Raw genomic sequence first — 25,423 nt, 5'->3', positions numbered from 1 at the left:
CATTCATCGCAACCAGAGTAAACATCCTTTTCATAAACCTGTTGCGAATAATTAGAATCGTTGTCGTTGAAACAATCCTCAGAAAGGTCCAGAACAATTTCCAAATAATCTGTTTCTTGGTAATTTTTAAACTCCCAACTGAGGAAATCATTCCACTCGTCATTATCCGTTGGTAATTTCATACTGAGATCAGGAGAATCAAATCGCTCCTCACACGACAACTCTGCATTTCTAGGAACAATAACAGAAAATGAGATAAAAATATCTATTAAATACGTATATACGTAAGACTTTTATATTTAATCTTACCTATTAAGACAATGATTGTCAGCTTTCCGAGCATGAGATACATGATGATTTTCGCACTCATCGCAACGAATGTAAGCATCCTTTTTATCAACCTGTTTCGAGTTAGAATCGTTATAACCGAAACAATCCTCGGCAAGATCGAGAACAATTTCCGAGTAATTTGTTTCTCGGTAACTTTCCAACTCCCAAGTAAAGAAATCATCTCGATCATCATAATCTGCTGGGAATTTCATGCCGAGATCGGGAGGATCAAATTGCTCCTCACACACCAACTCTACATCTCTATCTCTATCTTCCACAAACTCATCCATCTCAAAATCTGAAAAAAAAAAACAAATTGTAAATTATTTGGGTCTTAACGTCAGGGGATAATCAAGCGAATATATTTCACAGATTTATGTACTGTACATTATTATTTACTTTGACTATCGTAATAAAATATATTCTATCTTAAAATTAAAATTTCTTATTCTACTTCTTTGCTGTTAGTTCAGTTTAAGAACCTAACGACAAGTTTTTAGATGGGTAATTCCATTTTTTATAAAAATATTTGTGTAGTATATTTTGTAGTCTTTCAAAATATTACTCACGTTTATATCCAACACAATTTTTCTCAGAAAAATCAAGCACAAATTCGCAAAGACATCTTTTCTCTTTGAAAATATTCACTCAACAAAGCAAGCGTAACAATTGAAAAATCTATTGTTGACCACATTGTTGAGTTTTCGCGTGACGTAGAGCTGACGTAGTACAAATATCCGATGCATATTTCTTTATGTTTCGACCATCCTTATTACAAATGAATACTGTACATTAATTGCTGGCCATTTATAAACTGTAGATAAATATATTATTAATGCATAAGCATACATTTTATATTCATAAGTTGTTCTTTTTTTCTTCCTTCTTTTGCATCAGTTTAAAACAAATGTTAAATTTAAAATTTACATAGAATTTGGAACAAAAATTTTAATCTAGACTAATTTTATAGCAGCATTTTGCTTTTTATGGAAATTTCTGGCAACTGACAACATGGCGGAAGCAAACGGCGCCATATTGGAATTTGCAAACTTATTTTATCAAAATAACTTTGAATTAATACAAATGAATGGTAAATGCGATAATGATAATGAAATATTTTCATTCACTGCTACTATTGCTATAATGAAACCTAAAAGAACTTTCTCTCTCTCTCTATAGAAAAACGACGTTGCATACTCCATTTTCAAGCCTAGTCTTCTATTTACTACTAGCGACACAGCCATTATGTTTCAATTAGATGTATTTAAAAAATTTTTAAATCATCGTCGAATAATCTAGTATTTAATTACTCCGTATGGGATTAAATAATATTATACGTTAGCAATCTTATTTAATTTTTGTGATTATTTTATAAAGTCGCTAAATACAACTATGGTTACCAGATGAACTGGTTGGGGAGCAGAGCAGAATTTTCTGCCTAGAGCCACTTTTTCTCACTAGGAGCGCTGCGATTAGGATTAGGAGCAAGGTCTTCAAACATAAGGTCAGGACACCAATGTTCCCTATGGAGCCGCCATTTTGGATCCGCAGTTTCAAGGGCACGATTTCATGCTATGTGCTGTAATCTGCACGAATTTGAGCCGCTGAATTCCGTTTATAATTTCAAATATAAAAGGAATGTGATAAATATATTTTTTAAACCTAAAAAAGCAATTTTAATGTCCTAAAAATATTTGTTAAACCAAAGCTGCACTAATTTGCAGGTAATTCTCTTTCTCTAGGTGTTTTGCTTTTTAATTGCAGACCGAGAGAAGGATTTGAAACATCGAAAGAGTCGGAATTGCATTCCATTTCAATAATTTTTTTCCATTTGCTCTTTTAAGTTCAAATTGTGACTTTTCAAAATGTATCTATAAAATTTAGTTACATTATATTACAAAAGTTATTTTAAACACTTCGTAAATTTATATTTTCAGCATTATTTTATCCACCAACACCACACAGTCTCAAACTCTCAGTTGGTTTTCATTAATCTCTTCTGCAATATTGATGCCATTTTATCTCTCCTGAATTTGTCAGCGGGTAAACGAAACACTCTTACACCTTTGGCTGTCGAATTTTTACAATTAGGTGCTGAACACCAAGCCATTTTAAAATAAATATATTATAACAAGAAATCCAACTAATTGAAATCTGAAGAAATAATCAGCTTCGCTCTAGAAATATCGTACACATAACCTTAAAAAAACTTATTCGATTTCCTTATTTTATTTACACAAGACTTACGATAGAACAAAAAAAAATATCATTTTGACTTTGGAATTTGAATGTGGAAGCATTAAAATTAAATNAATGTTGAAAATAGTGGTCCATGATTTCATTTTTGGTATAAAGTTGGGCTAAAGTAACAATATCCGTACTTCCTGAGCACACTTAACAGAATTTAGTGGTCAAATTAAAAAACAGCATTGCGTGTACCTAGAACCTATTTGCGTGTACCAGAAAACCGGCTGACGAGAGACCAGAGACAGTGACCAGAATATGGCCCCTGGTTTATTGTCAAATTATTAGAATTTCTCACTTTGTTCCCCATCTCTTCAACAAGTGAAATATTTATGAATAAATTAGCCTTAAATAGTTTTAAATTTATCCATACCATATCAACATTTTCGATATCAGTAGAATCTTTAAAATAAATATTTTGATAGAGAAATCTGTAAATTCAAAAATTGGATCTTTTTGAAGCGATTGTTTTTAATGGTAGTCTTTTTAATTTAATTTAGTTGATGCCCGCCAGTAGCAGATAAAAGACTACTGTAAACACTTGTAGTTGGTTGCGGGTCGCATTGTTTTTCTTTAAACCTTTTTAGCTCCGAGAGAACTAAGATTCAGTACCGTAACTAGGGCGGTTCCAGCGGCACCCAGGCACAGGGCGCAGACCCTGGGAAGAGCGGAAATGATCTGGACCAAGTTTTGGGCGTAGTTACAGAAGCTCGCACCGGGCGCATAAAAGGCTAGTTACGGCGCTGCTAAGATTGTCTATTTAGTAATACACATTATGGTCTTTGCCATGCCAACAATAAAAACCTCCTGATAGTAAGTTATGGGGCCAAACATACCCGGCACAGACTACCCATGAAAATTCCTGACGTTCTCAATCTAGATTCAAACCCAAGTTTCCTAGAGTGGCAAGATGACGCCTTTACCACGTGATAGTTTGCCCGCCAAATCGTATGCTAAAAATACTGTACTCTTCCAAACTTAAGAAAATTTAGAGTTATTTGTTTAGAAAACGTATAATATAAAAATAACTTTTAAAAAAATTTTATGCCTTTCTTTATTTTATATCATCTTAACAATTATATGTAATTAAAAACGTAATGAATTTTTTTTTTATTTGATCCACCTGGCAACACTTTATCCGATAACATGTGTAAATATGGAGTCTGAATCGGGAAGCGTGCAGAATTCAAAAGTGGATTTTAATGAATTAAGTAATTTATTAATTGGTCCTAATAAAAGGATAAGAGAAAATGTCGTCATTCCAGTCAGCATCGCTCCACATAAATTTAAAACGAAGGAAGAAATTATGATTGAAAATATATTTGAAAGTTGTGGATTTAAAACAGGCATAAGCTGTGTTTTAGGTAAATTTAAACGTTTTAAAATACTTTATGCTAATTTGTTAATAAAAAATGGATTAAATTTCTGTTATAAATTGATATTTATTTATTTATGACGAATGTAGGATTTGGATTAGGAGGAGCCATTGGTTTGTTTTCAGCCAGTGTTGATCCAAATCTAGCAGGTGTCAGTCAGGAAAAACAAACAGTTCGACAAGTGTTAAGAGATATGAGAATGAAAACAGTATCTTATGGTAAAAATTTTGCAATCATTGGAGCTGTGTTTGCTGCAACTGAATGTATTATTGAAAGTGTAAATATAAGAACGTTGTATAGTTTGCTTATAAAATAATATATTTAAAATTAAATTGCTTTTGTATTGATTTTATTTTTAGCATAGAGCAAAAAGTGACTGGAAAAATGGGACTCTGGCTGGAGCTGTAACTGGCGGTCTTATTGGATTGAGAGGTAAAATGTTTATTAAATTGGATTATTTCTGTTAAGTTTTCAAATATGTGCTAAATTAATTGAAAGAATACATCAAATCAAAGAAAAATAATCACATAATTCTTTTTATAGTCATTATATTTGTTATTTTTAAATATAAACGTCTATAAGCCTGCAATATGAGCTTCTAATCTGTTATTGTCTATTAATTAGTAATAAATAACTGTGAGTCCACTGGCCTTATTGGTATGATTACAGATTCACCACACATCTTTCTGATTTTTATTCATTAATGAATAATGTCCTGGAATGCATTTTGGCTTATTCAACAACTCTCTTTAGCTGCATTACATATATGATACATTTTGACAACATGGTATTATAGTTAAAAACATAAAAAAACCTAATTTTGGGAAATAAATGTATTAATGAATAAAAAACAGAAAGGTGTGTGATGAATCTGTAATCATAACAATAAGACTAGCAGGCTCATGGTATTTATTACTGATTGAGCTAGAGTGTTAGCAAAGTCTCTTCTATGCAGTTTACAGAATTGCATTTGTTCTCAAAATCTGTTTGATTGATTTTGATAAAACTTTGCCATTTTTCATTAACTACTATGAATAATCCAAAAATAATATGAAAAATGGGGGTCCAAGACTTCATTTTTGAGATACAAAGTCCTAATAAAAGTGTGTGTGTGACAAAGCGATATCGTGCAAATTGCGTGACAAAGTTGTGCGATGTCTCAAGGTTGCTAGCACATCTGTGTGTTTATAGAATTGAATTCATTCTCAAAATTTGATGGGCCAATTTTTATAAAACTATATTGATTGCAATTGAAGAATCCAGAAATGTAAAATTTAAATGTTGAAAATAGTGGTCCATGATTTCATTTTTGGTATAAAGTTGGGCTAAAGTAACAATATCCGTACTTCCTGAGCACACTTAACAGAATTTAGTGGTCAAATTAAAAAACAGCATTGCGTGTACCTAGAACCTATTTGCGTGTACCAGAAAATAGACTGAAAAAAAAACAAACAGAACATCACAAAAATAAAGCAATTGGCATCAATTGCTTTGTTCCTGGATTGCCTCTCTTTGCTGTAAAGTTCAAGGATTGTCTCTATGTGCCTGGCCAGTGTCTCCTGTGGCAAGTAAGGCCCTCTCCCGTAATCAGTAGGTGCAAAGATAGCCATTTTTGTGGTGGCAAGCACAAAGTTTGTCTGTTCACGACTGTCAGGTACAAGGATCACCTTTTGTATGTGTAACAATTGCAAGGATTGCTTCTTTGTTTCTGGCTCTGCCTCATTTCTATCAGAATACAACAAAGTCATGCAATGTCCTAGTTAATATCTATAAGCCCAATAGTTATATTAAAGCCAAATGATAATTATTTGCATTTTAATTATTATTAGTAACAGTAATATAGCTCAATCTAATCTGGCAAATGTTTGGCTTTAATATTTGTTATTTTTTGAAAGAATTTTTTAAATTCCTATTATTTTATGAACTTTTTAATAAATTATCTCTATTATAGAGTATAAGGATTATGATTTACTGATGTAAACAGCTGAATATTTTGTGATATATCATTTTGCTTAAAATTACAGTTTCTAAAACCTATCAATGATGTTAAAAGAGGACTTACTATACAATGTTCTCTGGAGTAAAATTTTTAAATTGGCAGTAAAATATGATTGATACAAATTAATAATTCTGACAGTCTCAAATGAAATAAAAATTTGTATTCATAAAAGCTTTGAGAGAATTAAAATATGGATTATGTATTAAGAGGTGATAGCTATTATTATGAATTTTGTTAGACTGTATAAAATCTTATAAAATTTTAGATATAAGTAAGCTTGTTAAATTATGTGTATATTATACAAAATTATCATAATACTAGAAATTCTTCCTTCAAGCATGATAGAACACTTTTTATAAGAAAGTAGAGATTGAAGAATTGACAAGAGTAGAGATTTCAAGAAATTCAAGAAGAGTTGCTAATATTTCTACATATTAAGTAGTTTATACTCTAGCTTGATGTTGTGATGCTGTTTCTTCAGCCCTTGACAAAGCCATTCTTACTTGATGTTGCTCAAGTCAGACTTCATGGTCTTTAAGGGTCTCAGGCATTCTTATTCTTTTAAATCTAGAATTTACCTGATCAATTTTACTCTTATGCTTTCCCCCAAGGCATTTTTTTGACAAAATAGCAAGTGTTTTTAATTTCATGTTGATAATTTAGTCCAAAGATGAATTGTATATACAGTACGTTAAGTAGAATAGCAATAGCATTATTAAATAATGGGTTCATTAGATTGTTACTTCTGATTGGATAATAGAACGCTACATAGTCACTGATGAAATTTTTTTTTAAAATTTGTTGTAGAAGTGACACTATGAGGCTATCTTTTTTTAAAGTTTAAATTTTAAATTTAATGAAGTAACTTTAAAATACATCATTTGCCAAAATATTTTAAAATGCAATCTAAGGGAAATTCCCTCATCAAGCATGAACTAAATGAAGTCACTGATGTCACTGCAACATAAGTGTGATCACCGATCCAAAATTGATAAAACGTTTATTCTATAGCTAATATTTCTGTAAAATAAATAGCCTATACTTTCTGTCAGAACATAAAAACAAATATAACCAAAATTTCATCTGGATTGGACAAAAATTGCAGGAGTTATAAAGAATTCATACACACACAGACAACAGCTCTTTTATTAGTAATAATTAGTAATATGGGAAGAAATAGGCATTGCACGATGGATTAAACATCTTTACTGTAGAAAAACTATTCTAAAAAAATAATCGAATAACTTACTAGGTTTGAGACCAACTAACTTGCTAGAAATAGTTTGTATACTTTGAATTTATTATCCATGATCTTTTCATATTGTTTAGTGGTTAATTTATAGCTACATGTAGATTGTACCTTTTGCAAATACAATCAAATTTCTGTATAATGAATTGCTCTTAAGAAATGTGGAGATTCATTATATAAAAAATTTATTAAATAGAAAATGCCACCAATAATGAATGTAAAAAAAGATATGTTTTCAACATTCTACAGAAAAATTCATTGAAAAGAGATTTGTTATATGTTTTCAGTATATGGAAGTCTGACTGTTTTGATTAGATTTATAATAATTAAATTTTGCACAGTAGGCCTAATATGTGAAAATTTTATGAGAATATATTTTAAATCACCAAACAATAGTCTTATAGTTTTTCTTATATTATTGTGGTTGTTGTCAATTTTGGTTTTATTAACAGAATTTAAATGTCTTTTATTTGTGACAAAAGTTATCAAATGATTATTAATATTTTATTACAGTTTAATATTAAAATAATATTAGGAAAGGAAATAATTGTTTTAATGCTTCTTTAAGTTTTATTACAAGTATTCTTTTTTAATTTATCAATAATTTTGAATCAGATATTCTTTAAAATGATTTAAACTATAGATTATAGGATTAAATGATAGAAGTTAATATTGTAATAATTTTATTTTTTAGTAGATAATTTATTTCATTGATTTACAATTACTTGGATAAATTATTCTTGCTCAGTATAATAAATAATAATAATTTTTTTTCTAGCTGGAGTAAAAGCTGCAATTTTGGGTGCTGCTGGATTTGCTGCATTTTCAACAATCATAGATTATTATTTACGATAGCATTGAATTAGATAGCAAAACTTAATCAGTAAGTTTTATGCATGTATGTATCTATGTAAATCATATTAAATAAGATAAAGTTTAATATATGACATAAATAATTTAATTATAATGTAATTAAGGACAAATTATTCATTTGCTGTTAACAATAAGAAAAAAAAGAGTATATTTTTTATTGCAGTAAAGTCCAGATGAACTAAAGATCACTACTCCCAACTAAACAGTTCATACTCAGTTAAAATACAAACAAACAATAGGATCCTGAATATACATAATAAGAAAAAGTGTAAGAAATGAAAATTACAATATATAAAAGTTTTGTTCTTCAAAATTTTAATAATCTTTAAATTAAAATCGTGGAGTTTTATCATAACATTCATTATTTTATTTTAAATTAAAAACATATGTAGTTACTATCTTAATCTTTTAAATTTTCATAATTTTAATATAACAATATCCATATCAAAAATAAAGAAAGGCCTTATAGCAATATCTATTTTATGTTACAGGGATGTGACTGGACACTCTCTTATTAAGTTTTTAAGTTAATGTCATTCTTTGGGCACAAGTGATATCAACTTAATATATACATATATAATTTTTCTTAGTAAGTGCCTAATAAATTTCAAGTTGTTTGCCTTATATTTTGCCATAAAGATTATTATAATAATAAGGTATGAGAGAAGTGAAATAGGAATAAAATCGATAAACAAAACAAATTTTTTTATCAATTAGCCAAAAGAAACTTTAACTTACATTACTTTTATGTTATATTTTTTACATAAATATTTAATTTTGAGAATCTTTTGTGACCAGACCTCAAAAAAATAGCCGTTATCTCTTCTCTGCCTATGCTTTATAATTATAAGCTAATTCTATGCGTTATTATTATTTGCATTTGAACAAAAGTAGTTTATAGATATTTATATATAATTACATAATTCTATTAATTTTTATTAAGAATAATTATTGTGGAAATGGATGTATATTCTTCTTTATTTTTGATTAATAAAAACGAATAAGTGACTATTAACAATTTTGTCACAGGAATTTGGGAATGACTTGTAATTTGAATTGGTGTTGTTTATTGTATGAAAGTTGCTCAAGGAGTGGTTTCCTTTATTGTGAGAAAACAGTTGCCTGAAGAGGGATGTGGTCGTCCATCTGAAATGCATTGCAATAAAAGATATTTTTAGAGGTTGATTAAGTGATCTTGGTTTTTTTTTTTTAAAGATGGATATAACAAAAGAGATGTGACAAAATTGTTAATAATCTCTCATTGGTTTTTATTAACCAAAAATAAGAATTTTTATTAAATTTATTAATAAGAAATGAAATGAAAAATCAGTTTAAAGGCTTTTTATTACAAATTATAGTTATAAAACTCCTTAAATTCAAGGTTGCAACATTGATTTGTTGTTGTAATTAGTCAACGGAATATGATTTAGGTTTATTTTGAGAAATATTTTATCATTTCATTGAGTAGTTTTTCAGGCTTTTCCATATGAATGTGGTGATCTGAATCACTGATGCATTGCATTGTTAGATTGGGAAATGCAATTTTTAAGTCCTTTGAAGGTCTGAAAAAAATTAAAAATACAGTTAAAGTATATATATTGTACAGTACACTGGTGATTTCAGTGGTAGTTTTAGATATAAGCAGCTTAGGCTTTTCTAGGATTTCATGTTTCAGAGGTCTTGGATGTACAAAAATACGTTGCTTTTTCAGCTTGGTTCAGCATTCAGAATTCAACACTGGCTAAAATCCTAGATGTTACATAATATCAAGTTATGTTACTAGCTTTACATTATGTAAACTTACATGAAAAAGGGCCTTATAAGTCATTTTTAACTGGGTCAAGGATGGCAAGCTTTTTTCAGTATGTATGCCAAAGTAGGCATATTTAACTTTTAAAAATAATGCTGAAATTTTAGAGTTTCAAAAAGAGATGAAGTAAATACATTTTTAATTAGAATAAATTAAAAAAGCTGGTTGAGAAAAAATTTATGATATTATGAACTAAATGTAAAAATTGAAATTAAGATACATTGAAATCAATACAGTTAAAAGTAAACAAAATTGTATATGTTGTCTGCCAGACAATTCTCCCAACAAGCCACCTTGGACACATTCTATAATTTGCCATTGTTGACTTAGGACATTGCATAACCTAAAACCTCCACTGATTGGTGATTGTGCAACATTCTGTTATACTTACACAACATAATTAGATTGTCCTGCATAAATTAATAAGGTGTCTGTATAGCATAGACAGCGTAACGGATAACAGTTAGTTAATGACTTATTGACTCCTGATGATTCAAGTTCATTCAAATTAATTTTCCAGGTAAATTCATCTTCAACTTTTGCAAAGCTTTGCAAAAGCATTTTACGAAGAAACTGTTGCTAAAATGTAAAATGTTTTAATTAAAAAACATTGAAGATCTAAAAATATAAACAGTAGTTATTAATTTATTTATGTACAAAATTCTCATATTTAGAAAAGAAATTCAGTTTTTTTTGACATGGATACATTGCACTAAAAATATTACACAATTTGCATGTCTAATTTAGTTTGTATAATAAATATTTCCAGCATTAAATTAAAAGCAATATTTATATATAAAAAGACTTACTTTTATTTTAGTTTTAAAAAATTGGTCAACCTTCTCTTTTGCATTATTAAAAGATATTTGAGGTGGTAAAGACAATAGTGCTTCACGCATGATGCGAATAACAGCAGTAATTTCATCATCCACTCTGAGAGGAATATCAACTGGCGATACATCGATTAAAACTATCTTACAAACCAATTCTTCCTGAAAACAGTATGGAATTATTACAGTTAATTAAACATTAGTTAACAGAAAATTTATAAATTAAAATTTACCATTTCTGTTCCCAAAAGAATGGAAAGAATTCCACCTAGATTATGTCCCATTAATATCACTGGTCTATCAAATTGAATTAAGATTTCTTTTGCTTCTTCCACCAATAGTGAATAATCTGAATATGATAATGTTTTACTATCTCCATGATTAGGGAGGTCAAAAACATAAACCTTAAAGAATAAAACATATTTATGGATTGTTACAATGGATTTAAATGAGTATATATTATATATTATACTCATATTATGTATATGTATATATTATATAAGTAATTTTATAAACAACCTGAAACAGTTTTGGACAGATAATAGATTTTTTTTCAAATTGATTTGTAATTTGAATTTAAAATATATTTAATGATAATATATGGAATTTAGTATTGTACTTCATGGAAAAAAGCAATTGATCATTCAGCACTAACTGAGCTGGATGTTATTTATTTATTTATTTTTTTTCTTTCTTTGGAAAACTAATTGTAACATTTGACTAGAATAATATGAAAGTAAGTAAAATTATATAAACATATGCTTAGAATGTTTTTTAAATACTTCTTTAATCTAAATATTATTCCTATAAATTTAAATCAAATTCAAATTGATTTAATTCACATAATCATATAATCATGGTTATTACACTACATGGAAATATTGATTGATAATTTCATGATTCATAACAGCGAATGGATTGATTTGGATTAAATTTTTGATTCTAAAAACCATTATTTTGCTTTAATTCCTACAGGTACTAAACAGACAAAAATATTAATAAAATTATACAATTTCTTATCTTGCAAAGAGAACTGGAAACATTTCTTTTCCTGTAATCTTCCTATAAAGATACTTAATTTGAAATATTTTCAATATATGGTTTTTGTTACATGAACGTTGGAATTTTAATATGATTACTTGGCACATTTTAAAAAATATTCAAAAAGTGAATTTTGCATAAATGCAAATGAAATATTAATGACTTTTTTAACTTGAAATACACATCTTAACTTGATTTCATTAAATATACATAATCTGTTTATCATTTATAGTAAATTTTGAGATAACTTATACCCTGAAACCTTGGCTATAGACCACAGCTTGTACAAGGTTATAAACTTATTTGTAAAATTAATCATGTCATCAAAAGCACCTTAAAAGTGATGCTGTTTCTTTCCTATTGGTTTTTATTCTGGAGTCATATCCTAAAATCTTGGAGATAAGCTGTGTCCTATATACAAGAGTATCTTGTCCACAAAAGGTTTATTCTTCATTATTGTAATTAAATTTTAATTAACATTTTTGTACAACAAAAATAAATGAAAATCTTAAACAAGATCATTGTCCCATGTAGAAATTTAAGCTGAAAACCACTAATTTAACATTTAATTTATCATTATGCTTCATATATTGTTTGTAATTTAGAGGAGTTTCCTCATTTGTAAGAGGATTAGGAAAATAATGAAATATTTTATAAAGATTGTATAGAATTTGGCAAAACTTTGTCAGTTTTGACTTCAAAAAAACTCTGATAGATAGTAAAGAATTTTATATACAGAATTTTTATCCAGCTGATTCAATACTCTTTCTGTGAATTTAGTTTAAGAAGAAACTTTAGAAATTATTATATGGGAGTAAGTAAATTGGAGAGTTGTTGCATATACTGTGATATATATTAAAAACTCTGTTCCAAAATACACTTGTAGAGAAACTGGAAACTCATAAATCAAAATATCACTAACTCTACACCTTCTATACTTTTCCAACAGCATTTTAATTTAAAACAAATGTTTTTGACCCCATTCAGAGGTCTGCCTCAGGTTAGAAAACTTATATTACAAAATTAAATAAATGAACTAAGTTATAATGGCAGAACTGTTACAGCTTATTTTAAATTTACAACATTTGAAAACGAACTATTTACAATTTTGAATGTTTTACTAATTTAAAATAATTGTTTTCAGGAACTTTTAAGCTTATAGTAATCATTTCATTAAAAAATATTTTTAGTAAATTATCTACTATATTAAATAACTTTATAAATGTATAACATAATTTAATTTTTTAATTGAATTTTACAGAAATATTAATGGAGAAATCATAGCAAATAGTGATTTTTAAATTATTTTTCTAATTTAACTAACATTAAAAATATTTAAAGATTTTATGTAATTTAACTGACCTCTCTATTAAGTTTCTCAGAAATGGATTGTGCTAATTCTGCCCAATTTTCTTTGCAGTCAAATAGCCCATGAAAGACGAGAATTGGTGGAAGATCAGGATCCACATTCTCTGCTTTATGAACATTGTAAGCCCAGTGGAGATTCATTCTAGAAAGTAACATATAACATTTTTTTATATGTATAGTAAATTACCNTATTGTCTCTAGCTAAGTTTGAACTATTAGTCGAAAGACCAGTTAATCTACCGACTCTGGTAATACACATTATGGTCTTTGCCATGCCAACAATAAAAACCTCCTGATAGTAAGTTATGGGGCCAAACATACCCGGCACAGACTACCCATGAAAATTCCTGACGTTCTCAATCTAGATTCAAACCCAAGTTTCCTAGAGTGGCAAGATGACGCCTTTACCACGTGATAGTTTGCCCGCCAAATCGTATGCTAAAAATACTCTTCCAAACTTAAGAAAATTTAGAGTTATTTGTTTAGAAAACGTATAATATAAAAATAACTTTTAAAAAAATTTTATGCCTTTTTTTATTTTATATCATCTTAACAATTATATGTAATTAAAAATGTAATGAATTTTTTTTTATTTGATTCACCTGGCAACACTTTATTCGATAACATGTGTAAATATGGAGTCTGAATCGGGAAGCGTGCCGAATTCAAAAGTGGATTTTAATGAATTAAGTAATTTATTAATTGGTCCTAATAAAAGGATAAGAGAAAATGTCGTTATTCCAGTCAGCATCGCTCCACACAAATTTAAAACGAAGGAAGAAATTATGATTGAAAATATATTTGAAAGTTGTGGATTTAAAACGGGCATAAGCTGTGTTTTAGGTAAATTTAAACGTTTTAAAATACTTTATGCTAATTTGTTAATAAAAAATGGATTAAATTTCTGTTATAAATTGATATTTATTTATTTATGACGAATGTAGGATTTGGATTAGGAGGAGCCATTGGTTTGTTTTCAGCCAGTGTTGATCCAAATCTAGCAGGTGTCAGTCAGGAAAAACAAACAGTTCGACAAGTGTTAAGAGATATGAGAATGAAAACAGTATCTTATGGTAAAAATTTTGCAATCATTGGAGCTGTGTTTGCTGCAACTGAATGTATTATTGAAAGTGTAAATATAAGAACGTTGTATAGTTTGCTTATAAAATAATATATTTAAAATTAAATTGCTTTTGTATTGATTTTATTTTTAGCATAGAGCAAAAAGTGACTGGAAAAATGGGACTCTGGCTGGAGCTGTAACTGGCGGTCTTATTGGATTGAGAGGTAAAATGTTTATTAAATTGGATTATTTCTGTTAAGTTTTCAAATATGTGCTAAATTAATTGAAAGAATACATCAAATCAAAGAAAAATAATCACATAATTCTTTTTATAGTCATTATATTTGTTATTTTTAAATATAAACGTCTATAAGCCTGCAATATGAGCTTCTAATCTGTTATTGTCTATTAATTAGTAATAAATAACTGTGAGTCCACTGGCCTTATTGGTATGATTACAGATTCACCACACATCTTTCTGATTTTTATTCATTAATGAATAATGTCTTGGAATGCATTTTGGCTTATTCAACAACTCTCTTTAGCTGCATTACATATATGATACATTTTGACAACATGGTATTATAGTTAAAAACATAAAAAAACCTAATTTTGGGAAATAAATGTATTAATGAATAAAAAACAGAAAGGTGTGTGATGAATCTGTAATCATAACAATAAGACCAGCAGGCTCATGGTATTTATTACTGATTGAGCTAGAGTGTTAGCAAAGTCTCTTCTATGCAGTTTACAGAATTGCATTTGTTCTCAAAATCTGTTTGATTGATTTTGATAAAACTTTGCCATTTTTCATTAACTACTATGAATAATCCAAAAATAATATGAAAAATGGGGGTCCAAGACTTCATTTTTGAGATACAAAGTCCTAATAAAAGTGTGTGTGTGACAAAGCGATATCGTGCAAATTGCGTGACAAAGTTGTGCGATGTCTCAAGGTTGCTAGCACATCTGTGTGTTTATAGAATTGAATTCATTCTCAAAATTTGATGGGCCAATTTTTATAAAACTATATTGATTGCAATTGAAGAATCCAGAAATGTAAAATTTAAATGTTGAAAATAGTGGTCCATGATTTCATTTTTGGTATAAAGTTGGGCTAAAGTAACAATATCCGTACTTCCTGAGCACACTTAACAGAATTTAGTGGTCAAATTAAAAAACAGCATTGCGTGTACCTAGAACCTATTTGCGTGTACCAGAAAATAGACTGAAAAAAAAACAAACAGAACATCACAAAAATAAAGCAATTGGCATCAATTGCTTTGTTCCTGGATTGCCTCTCTTTGCTGTAAAGTTCAAGGATTGTCTCTATGTGCCTGGCCAGTGTCTCCTGTGGCAAGTAAGGCCCTCTCCCGTAATCAGTAGGTGCAAAGATAGCCATTTTTGTGGTGGCAAGCACAAAGTTTGTCTGTTCACGACTGTCAGGTACAAGGATCACCTTTTGTATGTGTAACAATTGCAAGGATTGCTTCTTTGTTTCTGGCTCTACCTCATTTCTATCAGAATACAACAAAGTCATGCAATGTCCTAGTTAATATCTATAAGCCCAATAGTTATATTAAAGCCAAATGATAATTATTTGCATTTTAATTATTATTAGTAACAGTAATATAGCTCAATCTAATCTGGCAAATGTTTGGCTTTAATATTTGTTATTTTTTGGAAGAATTTTTTAAATTCCTGTTATTTTATGAACTTTTTAATAAATTATCTCTGTATTATAGAGTATAAGGATTATGATTTACTGATGTAAACAGCTGAATATTTTGTGATATATCATTTTTCTTAAAATTACAGTTTCTAAAACCTATCAATGATGTTAAAAGAGGACTTACTATACAATGTTCTCTGGAGTAAAATTTTTAAATTGGCAGTAAAATATGATTGATACAAATTAATAATTCTGACAGTCTCAAATGAAATAAAAATTTGTATTCATAAAAGCTTTGAGAGAATTAAAATATGGATTATGTATTAAGAGGTGATAGCTATTATTATGAATTTTGTTAGACTGTATAAAATCTTATAAAATTTTAGATATAAGTAAGCTTGTTAAATTATGTGTATATTATACAAAATTATCATAATACTAGAAATTCTTCCTTCAAGCATGATAGAACACTTTTTATAAGAAAGTAGAGATTGAAGAATTGACAAGAGTAGAGATTTCAAGAAATTCAAGAAGAGTTGCTAATATTTCTACATATTAAGTAGTTTATACTCTAGCTTGATGTTGTGATGCTGTTTCTTCAGCCCTTGACAAAGCCATTCTTACTTGATGTTGCTCAAGTCAGACTTCATGGTCTTTAAGGGTCTCAGGCATTCTTATTCTTTTAAATCTAGAATTTACCTGATCAATTTTACTCTTATGCTTTCCCCCAAGGCATTTTTTTGACAAAATAGCAAGTGTTTTTAATTTCATGTTGATAATTTAGTCCAAAGATGAATTGTATATACAGTACGTTAAGTAGAATAGCAATAGCATTATTAAATAATGGGTTCATTAGATTGTTACTTCTGATTGGATAATAGAACGCTACATAGTCACTGATGAAATTTTTTTTTAAAATTTGTTGTAGAAGTGACACTATGAGGCTATCTTTTTTTAAAGTTTAAATTTTAAATTTAATGAAGTAACTTTAAAATACATCATTTGCCAAAATATTTTAAAATGCAATCTAAGGGAAATTCCCTCATCAAGCATGAACTAAATGAAGTCACTGATGTCACTGCAACATAAGTGTGATCACCGATCCAAAATTGATAAAACGTTTATTCTATAGCTAATATTTCTGTAAAATAAATAGCCTATACTTTCTGTCAGAACATAAAAACAAATATAACCAAAATTTCATCTGGATTGGACAAAAATTGCAGGAGTTATAAAGAATTCATACACACACAGACAACAGCTCTTTTATTAGTAATAATTAGTAATATGGGAAGAAATAGGCATTGCACGATGGATTAAACATCTTTACTGTAGAAAAACTATTCTAAAAAAATAATCGAATAACTTACTAGGTTTGAGACCAACTAACTTGCTAGAAATAGTTTGTATACTTTGAATTTATTATCCATGATCTTTTCATATTGTTTAGTGGTTAATTTATAGCTACATGTAGATTGTACCTTTTGCAAATACAATCAAATTTCTGTATAATGAATTGCTCTTAAGAAATGTGGAGATTCATTATATAAAAAATTTATTAAATAGAAAATGCCACCAATAATGAATGTAAAAAAAGGTATGTTTTCAACATTCTACAGAAAAATTCATTGAAAAGAGATTTGTTATATGTTTTCAGTATATGGAAGTCTGACTGTTTTGATAAACCTATTTTGATTAGATTTATAATAATTNTTGAGACCAACTAACTTGCTAGAAATAGTTTGTATACTTTGAATTTATTATCCATGATCTTTTCATATTGTTTAGTGGTTAATTTATAGCTACATGTAGATTGTACCTTTTGCAAATACAATCAAATTTCTGTATAATGAATTGCTCTTAAGAAATGTGGAGATTCATTATATAAAAAATTTATTAAATAGAAAATGCCACCAATAATGAATGTAAAAAAAGATATGTTTTCAACATTCTACAGAAAAATTCATTGAAAAGAGATTTGTTATATGTTTTCAGTATATGGAAGTCTGACTGTTTTGATTAGATTTATAATAATTAAATTTTGCACAGTAGGCCTAATATGTGAAAATTTTATGAGAATATATTTTAAATCACCAAACAATAGTCTTATAGTTTTTCTTATATTATTGTGGTTGTTGTCAATTTTGGTTTTATTAACAGAATTTAAATGTCTTTTATTTGTGACAAAAGTTATCAAATGATTATTAATATTTTATTACAGTTTAATATTAAAATAATATTAGGAAAGGAAATAATTGTTTTAATGCTTCTTTAAGTTTTATTACAAGTATTCTTTTTTAATTTATCAATAATTTTGAATCAGATATTCTTTAAAATGATTTAAACTATAGATTATAGGATTAAATGATAGAAGTTAATATTGTAATAATTTTATTTTTTAGTAGATAATTTATTTCATTGATTTACAATTACTTGGATAAATTATTCTTGCTCAGTATAATAAATAATAATAATTTTTTTTCTAGCTGGAGTAAAAGCTGCAATTTTGGGTGCTGCTGGATTTGCTGCATTTTCAACAATCATAGATTATTATTTACGATAGCATTGAATTAGATAGCAAAACTTAATCAGTAAGTTTTATGCATGTATGTATCTATGTAAATCATATTAAATAAGATAAAGTTTAATATATGACATAAATAATTTAATTATAATGTAATTAAGGACAAATTATTCATTTGCTGTTAACAATAAGAAAAAAAAGAGTATATTTTTTATTGCAGTAAAGTCCAGATGAACTAAAGATCACTACTCCCAACTAAACAGTTCATACTCAGTTAAAATACAAACAAACAATAGGATCCTGAATATACATAATAAGAAAAAGTGTAAGAAATGAAAATTACAATATATAAAAGTTTTGTTCTTCAAAATTTTAATAATCTTTAAATTAAAATCGTGGAGTTTTATCATAACATTCATTATTTTATTTTAAATTAAAAACATATGTAGTTACTATCTTAATCTTTTAAATTTTCATAATTTTAATATAACAATATCCATATCAAAAATAAAGAAAGGCCTTATAGCAATATCTATTTTATGTTACAGGGATGTGACTGGACACTCTCTTATTAAGTTTTTAAGTTAATGTCATTCTTTGGGCACAAGTGATATCAACTTAATATATACATATATAATTTTTCTTAGTAAGTGCCTAATAAATTTCAAGTTGTTTGCCTTATATTTTGCCATAAAGATTATTATAATAATAAGGTATGAGAGAAGTGAAATAGGAATAAAATCGATAAACAAAACAAATTTTTTTATCAATTAGCCAAAAGAAACTTTAACTTACATTACTTTTATGTTATATTTTTTACATAAATATTTAATTTTGAGAATCTTTTGTGACCAGACCTCAAAAAAATAGCCGTTATCTCTTCTCTGCCTATGCTTTATAATTATAAGCTAATTCTATGCGTTATTATTATTTGCATTTGAACAAAAGTAGTTTATAGATATTTATATATAATTACATAATTCTATTAATTTTTATTAAGAATAATTATTGTGGAAATGGATGTATATTCTTCTTTATTTTTGATTAATAAAAACGAATAAGTGACTATTAACAATTTTGTCACAGGAATTTGGGAATGACTTGTAATTTGAATTGGTGTTGTTTATTGTATGAAAGTTGCTCAAGGAGTGGTTTCCTTTATTGTGAGAAAACAGTTGCCTGAAGAGGGATGTGGTCGTCCATCTGAAATGCATTGCAATAAAAGATATTTTTAGAGGTTGATTAAGTGATCTTGGTTTTTTTTTTTTAAAGATGGATATAACAAAAGAGATGTGACAAAATTGTTAATAATCTCTCATTGGTTTTTATTAACCAAAAATAAGAATTTTTATTAAATTTATTAATAAGAAATGAAATGAAAAATCAGTTTAAAGGCTTTTTATTACAAATTATAGTTATAAAACTCCTTAAATTCAAGGTTGCAACATTGATTTGTTGTTGTAATTAGTCAACGGAATATGATTTAGGTTTATTTTGAGAAATATTTTATCATTTCATTGAGTAGTTTTTCAGGCTTTTCCATATGAATGTGGTGATCTGAATCACTGATGCATTGCATTGTTAGATTGGGAAATGCAATTTTTAAGTCCTTTGAAGGTCTGAAAAAAATTAAAAATACAGTTAAAGTATATATATTGTACAGTACACTGGTGATTTCAGTGGTAGTTTTAGATATAAGCAGCTTAGGCTTTTCTAGGATTTCATGTTTCAGAGGTCTTGGATGTACAAAAATACGTTGCTTTTTCAGCTTGGTTCAGCATTCAGAATTCAACACTGGCTAAAATCCTAGATGTTACATAATATCAAGTTATGTTACTAGCTTTACATTATGTAAACTTACATGAAAAAGGGCCTTATAAGTCATTTTTAACTGGGTCAAGGATGGCAAGCTTTTTTCAGTATGTATGCCAAAGTAGGCATATTTAACTTTTAAAAATAATGCTGAAATTTTAGAGTTTCAAAAAGAGATGAAGTAAATACATTTTTAATTAGAATAAATTAAAAAAGCTGGTTGAGAAAAAATTTATGATATTATGAACTAAATGTAAAAATTGAAATTAAGATACATTGAAATCAATACAGTTAAAAGTAAACAAAATTGTATATGTTGTCTGCCAGACAATTCTCCCAACAAGCCACCTTGGACACATTCTATAATTTGCCATTGTTGACTTAGGACATTGCATAACCTAAAACCTCCACTGATTGGTGATTGTGCAACATTCTGTTATACTTACACAACATAATTAGATTGTCCTGCATAAATTAATAAGGTGTCTGTATAGCATAGACAGCGTAACGGATAACAGTTAGTTAATGACTTATTGACTCCTGATGATTCAAGTTCATTCAAATTAATTTTCCAGGTAAATTCATCTTCAACTTTTGCAAAGCTTTGCAAAAGCATTTTACGAAGAAACTGTTGCTAAAATGTAAAATGTTTTAATTAAAAAACATTGAAGATCTAAAAATATAAACAGTAGTTATTAATTTATTTATGTACAAAATTCTCATATTTAGAAAAGAAATTCAGTTTTTTTTGACATGGATACATTGCACTAAAAATATTACACAATTTGCATGTCTAATTTAGTTTGTATAATAAATATTTCCAGCATTAAATTAAAAGCAATATTTATATATAAAAAGACTTACTTTTATTTTAGTTTTAAAAAATTGGTCAACCTTCTCTTTTGCATTATTAAAAGATATTTGAGGTGGTAAAGACAATAGTGCTTCACGCATGATGCGAATAACAGCAGTAATTTCATCATCCACTCTGAGAGGAATATCAACTGGCGATACATCGATTAAAACTATCTTACAAACCAATTCTTCCTGAAAACAGTATGGAATTATTACAGTTAATTAAACATTAGTTAACAGAAAATTTATAAATTAAAATTTACCATTTCTGTTCCCAAAAGAATGGAAAGAATTCCACCTAGATTATGTCCCATTAATATCACTGGTCTATCAAATTGAATTAAGATTTCTTTTGCTTCTTCCACCAATAGTGAATAATCTGAATATGATAATGTTTTACTATCTCCATGATTAGGGAGGTCAAAAACATAAACCTTAAAGAATAAAACATATTTATGGATTGTTACAATGGATTTAAATGAGTATATATTATATATTATACTCATATTATGTATATGTATATATTATATAAGTAATTTTATAAACAACCTGAAACAGTTTTGGACAGATAATAGATTTTTTTTCAAATTGATTTGTAATTTGAATTTAAAATATATTTAATGATAATATATGGAATTTAGTATTGTACTTCATGGAAAAAAGCAATTGATCATTCAGCACTAACTGAGCTGGATGTTATTTATTTATTTATTTTTTTTCTTTCTTTGGAAAACTAATTGTAACATTTGACTAGAATAATATGAAAGTAAGTAAAATTATATAAACATATGCTTAGAATGTTTTTTAAATACTTCTTTAATCTAAATATTATTCCTATAAATTTAAATCAAATTCAAATTGATTTAATTCACATAATCATATAATCATGGTTATTACACTACATGGAAATATTGATTGATAATTTCATGATTCATAACAGCGAATGGATTGATTTGGATTAAATTTTTGATTCTAAAAACCATTATTTTGCTTTAATTCCTACAGGTACTAAACAGACAAAAATATTAATAAAATTATACAATTTCTTATCTTGCAAAGAGAACTGGAAACATTTCTTTTCCTGTAATCTTCCTATAAAGATACTTAATTTGAAATATTTTCAATATATGGTTTTTGTTACATGAACGTTGGAATTTTAATATGATTACTTGGCACATTTTAAAAAATATTCAAAAAGTGAATTTTGCATAAATGCAAATGAAATATTAATGACTTTTTTAACTTGAAATACACATCTTAACTTGATTTCATTAAATATACATAATCTGTTTATCATTTATAGTAAATTTTGAGATAACTTATACCCTGAAACCTTGGCTATAGACCACAGCTTGTACAAGGTTATAAACTTATTTGTAAAATTAATCATGTCATCAAAAGCACCTTAAAAGTGATGCTGTTTCTTTCCTATTGGTTTTTATTCTGGAGTCATATCCTAAAATCTTGGAGATAAGCTGTGTCCTATATACAAGAGTATCTTGTCCACAAAAGGTTTATTCTTCATTATTGTAATTAAATTTTAATTAACATTTTTGTACAACAAAAATAAATGAAAATCTTAAACAAGATCATTGTCCCATGTAGAAATTTAAGCTGAAAACCATTAATTTAACATTTAATTTATCATTATGCTTCATATATTGTTTGTAATTTAGAGGAGTTTCCTCATTTGTAAGAGGATTAGGAAAATAATGAAATATTTTATAAAGATTGTATAGAATTTGGCAAAACTTTGTCAGTTTTGACTTCAAAAAAACTCTGATAGATAGTAAAGAATTTTATATACAGAATTTTTATCCAGCTGATTCAATACTCTTTCTGTGAATTTAGTTTAAGAAGAAACTTTAGAAATTATTATATGGGAGTAAGTAAATTGGAGAGTTGTTGCATATACTGTGATATATATTAAAAACTCTGTTCCAAAATACACTTGTAGAGAAACTGGAAACTCATAAATCAAAATATCACTAACTCTACACCTTCTATACTTTTCCAACAGCATTTTAATTTAAAACAAATGTTTTTGACCCCATTCAGAGGTCTGCCTCAGGTTAGAAAACTTATATTACAAAATTAAATAAATGAACTAAGTTATAATGGCAGAACTGTTACAGCTTATTTTAAATTTACAACATTTGAAAACGAACTATTTACAATTTTGAATGTTTTACTAATTTAAAATAATTGTTTTCAGGAACTTTTAAGCTTATAGTAATCATTTCATTAAAAAATATTTTTAGTAAATTATCTACTATATTAAATAACTTTATAAATGTATAACATAATTTAATTTTTTAATTGAATTTTACAGAAATATTAATGGAGAAATCATAGCAAATAGTGATTTTTAAATTATTTTTCTAATTTAACTAACATTAAAAATATTTAAAGATTTTATGTAATTTAACTGACCTCTCTATTAAGTTTCTCAGAAATGGATTGTGCTAATTCTGCCCAATTTTCTTTGCAGTCAAATAGCCCATGAAAGACGAGAATTGGTGGAAGATCAGGATCCACATTCTCTGCTTTATGAACATTGTAAGCCCAGTGGAGATTCATTCTAGAAAGTAACATATAACATTTTTTTATATGTATAGTAAATTACCTTGTATATATATAAAAATTATATATATATATAATAAAACCTTGTGCTGTTTATGCAATTTCAAAACTTGCTCTAAAAAATATATATATTTTTTACTTCATAAATATATAATTACAGAACAGGAAAATTTAACAAACAAATAAAATTATTTTATTTGACTTCCTCAATTAATATAAACATTTATCATGTTAATTTGTAGTTGTTAAGTGTTATAAAATTATAATTATGAAGAAATTAGTTTAATTAATATATGAGGAAAATTATAAGTGATAATTTCTTCAAAAATTTTTATTTTTCTGATTTATTTACTTTTAAATTATAAAATGTGAATTATTTTATTTATTTATTTTTATTAAGTTGGAATCATTTAATGAAAATATAACAGAAAGTATTCATGAGATTGTCAGATTCTTCCATTTATAATGATATATTTTAATGATCAAGCGATACACAAAGAAGAATATAAAAATAATTTTTAACAATGATATAGGCATTTTTCTAGTTACATTATCTGTTTAGAAAAAAATATAAAACAGTAAATTTTTAAGTTGTGGTTGATTGTAATATAGATATTTTTTATTAAGAAATTTATTCAAATCTTACAAGTTAGTAATAGAAAGAAAAATATTAATCACTAACAAGTTTTTTTTGTAATTATAATTCTCAAAATGCTATTTTACTATTTTATCTTGAACATGCAATATATGAATTATAATTATATTACAGTACATTTTGGTACTCTTAATTTTTAAACTAATATTCAATTACAACTATGCCAAGATTTTTTCATCTGATCTTAAATGTATTCTTGCAAGTGTTTATAAAGACAAATACAAAAATAATTATATTGTTAGAATTTTCCTCATTAAATTTAACATATATTTTATTATGAATCATTTGAAAATTCAAACTCTGCTTTTTAAATATCTGACTAGTTGCAGAATTATTAAAAAATTCTTTGATTAGAATATTGAGAAATTCATATTCAAATTCCACATGTTTATTTATGATTGTTTCAAATTGATAATGCTCACAATAATTATAGTATGCTGGAAGCGTAATAATAAAAAAATCTAACTTAAAAGATAGAATTTCAAAGTTTCAGGGAGTGAAGTGTAAGCTTAAATGTACTTAACCCCTGAAATAAAATAATTTTGCTTTCTGCTTGAATAAAGCAGTCTCCTCTAAAGAAAAGACAAGAGAGACATAATATCTCTTGACAATGGCCTGAATTCTGACTTGGGTAGACACAAAAGTGTCTTTATCTGAATCAGATTGGTTACTGGATCCTGGCATGCTGGAGTATAAATAAGAAATGCTAAAGGAAGAAAGAGGAAGAAAGCTAACTAAAGGCCAAACTATAGGATCTCTGTCTCTATGGACAGAAAAACTATGAATGTATGCTTGAGTTGTCTTGGAATAAAAATTACAGATATAAGAGATTTACATGATATCATTTTTAAACCACTTCTTATATCATTTATTATTCAGCTAATATGTATAGTAGTTTTATGAATAATAATACATATTATTATAGTTATATCTTAACATGAATAATTTGTTTTACATTACAGTTATTGATAAATGATAAAAGTTAACAGAAACAAATTATTTTTTAATATATATTACAGTCTTAAACTTTCTTTATAAAGTTTTTGAAGTTTTTTGTTTTATAGTGGTTCCTCTTTTCTTTGCTGCAATGTTCTGCAGTCACTACAGTATAATTTTTCAAGGGCAGTTGGTCCCAGATA

The 25,423-nt window shown here is 27.2% G+C and overlaps 4 protein-coding genes across 9 annotated transcripts; 2 read left to right on the top strand and 2 right to left on the bottom strand.

The window, feature by feature from the left end:
- The first annotated feature begins 3,708 nt into the window (after positions 1-3,708).
- LOC111627774 (mitochondrial import inner membrane translocase subunit Tim22-like) lies at positions 3,709-13,308 on the top strand. Of its 3 annotated transcripts, none has more exons than XM_023371412.1 (5): positions 3,709-3,938; positions 4,040-4,227; positions 4,310-4,382; positions 7,977-8,081; positions 13,173-13,308. In XM_023371412.1, exons 1-4 carry the CDS (start codon positions 3,731-3,733, stop codon positions 8,051-8,053), a joined length of 546 nt encoding a protein of 181 aa, XP_023227180.1. In that variant the 5' UTR covers positions 3,709-3,730; the 3' UTR covers positions 8,054-8,081; positions 13,173-13,308. The 3 variants fall into 3 exon arrangements, with proteins under 3 accessions (XP_023227180.1, XP_023227181.1, XP_023227182.1); XM_023371413.1 differs by having other exon boundaries at positions 7,977-8,096; positions 13,173-13,283; XM_023371414.1 differs by lacking the exon at positions 13,173-13,308 and adding an exon at positions 8,235-8,339 and having other exon boundaries at positions 7,977-8,096.
- On the bottom strand, positions 9,409-13,271 carry LOC111627773 (protein ABHD11-like). Its single transcript, XM_023371411.1, has 5 exons — positions 13,115-13,271; positions 10,945-11,115; positions 10,691-10,873; positions 10,273-10,460; positions 9,409-9,633 (listed from the first exon to the last, which is right to left on the bottom strand). Exons 1-5 carry the CDS (start codon positions 13,259-13,261, stop codon positions 9,504-9,506), a joined length of 819 nt encoding a protein of 272 aa, XP_023227179.1. The 5' UTR covers positions 13,262-13,271; the 3' UTR covers positions 9,409-9,503.
- Positions 13,309-13,754: 446 nt separating the features above from the next.
- On the top strand, positions 13,755-23,714 carry LOC111627776 (mitochondrial import inner membrane translocase subunit Tim22-like). Of its 3 annotated transcripts, none has more exons than XM_023371418.1 (5): positions 13,755-13,963; positions 14,065-14,252; positions 14,335-14,407; positions 18,342-18,446; positions 23,538-23,714. In XM_023371418.1, the coding sequence occupies exons 1-4, from the start codon at positions 13,756-13,758 to the stop codon at positions 18,416-18,418; spliced, it is 546 nt and encodes a 181-aa protein (XP_023227186.1). In that variant the 5' UTR covers position 13,755; the 3' UTR covers positions 18,419-18,446; positions 23,538-23,714. The 3 variants fall into 3 exon arrangements, with proteins under 3 accessions (XP_023227186.1, XP_023227187.1, XP_023227188.1); XM_023371419.1 differs by having other exon boundaries at positions 18,342-18,461; XM_023371420.1 differs by lacking the exon at positions 23,538-23,714 and adding an exon at positions 18,600-18,704 and having other exon boundaries at positions 18,342-18,461.
- LOC111627775 (protein ABHD11-like) lies at positions 19,774-23,783 on the bottom strand. 2 transcript variants are annotated; one of them, XM_023371417.1, is made up of 6 exons: positions 23,713-23,783; positions 23,480-23,627; positions 21,310-21,480; positions 21,056-21,238; positions 20,638-20,825; positions 19,774-19,998 (listed from the first exon to the last, which is right to left on the bottom strand). In XM_023371417.1, exons 2-6 carry the CDS (start codon positions 23,624-23,626, stop codon positions 19,869-19,871), a joined length of 819 nt encoding a protein of 272 aa, XP_023227185.1. In that variant the 5' UTR covers position 23,627; positions 23,713-23,783; the 3' UTR covers positions 19,774-19,868. The 2 variants fall into 2 exon arrangements, with proteins under 2 accessions (XP_023227185.1, XP_023227184.1); XM_023371416.1 differs by having other exon boundaries at positions 23,480-23,732.
- Between the last annotated feature and the right edge of the window lie 1,640 nt (positions 23,784-25,423).

The sequence above is a fragment of the Centruroides sculpturatus genome, unplaced genomic scaffold, assembly GCF_000671375.1.
Source record: "Centruroides sculpturatus isolate CEXI.00-Female unplaced genomic scaffold, Cexi_2.0 scaffold387, whole genome shotgun sequence".
NCBI classification, from domain to species: Eukaryota; Metazoa; Arthropoda; class Arachnida; order Scorpiones; family Buthidae; genus Centruroides; species Centruroides sculpturatus.
This window is presented reverse-complemented; position numbering and strand designations above follow the sequence as displayed.

What these genes read in the sequence shown, in the direction of transcription:
- LOC111627774 (XM_023371412.1), top strand. Translation starts at nt 3,731, where the DNA reads ATGGAGTCTGAATCGGGAAGCGTGCAGAATTCAAAAGTGGATTTTAAT. An exon ending in AGGCATAAGCTGTGTTTTAG is followed by an intron (nt 3,939 to 4,039) that starts GTAAATTTAAAC and finishes TGACGAATGTAG; the next exon opens with GATTTGGATTAGGAGGAGCC. An exon ending in CTGAATGTATTATTGAAAGT is followed by an intron (nt 4,228 to 4,309) that starts GTAAATATAAGA and finishes TTTTATTTTTAG; the next exon opens with CATAGAGCAAAAAGTGACTG.
- LOC111627773 (XM_023371411.1), bottom strand. Translation starts at nt 13,261, where the DNA reads ATGAATCTCCACTGGGCTTACAATGTTCATAAAGCAGAGAATGTGGAT. An exon ending in TTCTTTTGGGAACAGAAATG is followed by an intron (nt 10,874 to 10,944) that starts GTAAATTTTAAT and finishes TACTGTTTTCAG; the next exon opens with GAAGAATTGGTTTGTAAGAT. An exon ending in TTTTTAAAACTAAAATAAAA is followed by an intron (nt 10,461 to 10,690) that starts GTAAGTCTTTTT and finishes TTTACATTTTAG; the next exon opens with CAACAGTTTCTTCGTAAAAT.
- LOC111627776 (XM_023371418.1), top strand. Translation starts at nt 13,756, where the DNA reads ATGGAGTCTGAATCGGGAAGCGTGCCGAATTCAAAAGTGGATTTTAAT. An exon ending in CTGAATGTATTATTGAAAGT is followed by an intron (nt 14,253 to 14,334) that starts GTAAATATAAGA and finishes TTTTATTTTTAG; the next exon opens with CATAGAGCAAAAAGTGACTG. An exon ending in CGGTCTTATTGGATTGAGAG is followed by an intron (nt 14,408 to 18,341) that starts GTAAAATGTTTA and finishes TTTTTTTTCTAG; the next exon opens with CTGGAGTAAAAGCTGCAATT.
- LOC111627775 (XM_023371416.1), bottom strand. Translation starts at nt 23,641, where the DNA reads ATGTTACTTTCTAGAATGAATCTCCACTGGGCTTACAATGTTCATAAA. An exon ending in TTCTTTTGGGAACAGAAATG is followed by an intron (nt 21,239 to 21,309) that starts GTAAATTTTAAT and finishes TACTGTTTTCAG; the next exon opens with GAAGAATTGGTTTGTAAGAT. An exon ending in GGACAATCTAATTATGTTGT is followed by an intron (nt 19,999 to 20,637) that starts GTAAGTATAACA and finishes AATTTTTTTCAG; the next exon opens with ACCTTCAAAGGACTTAAAAA.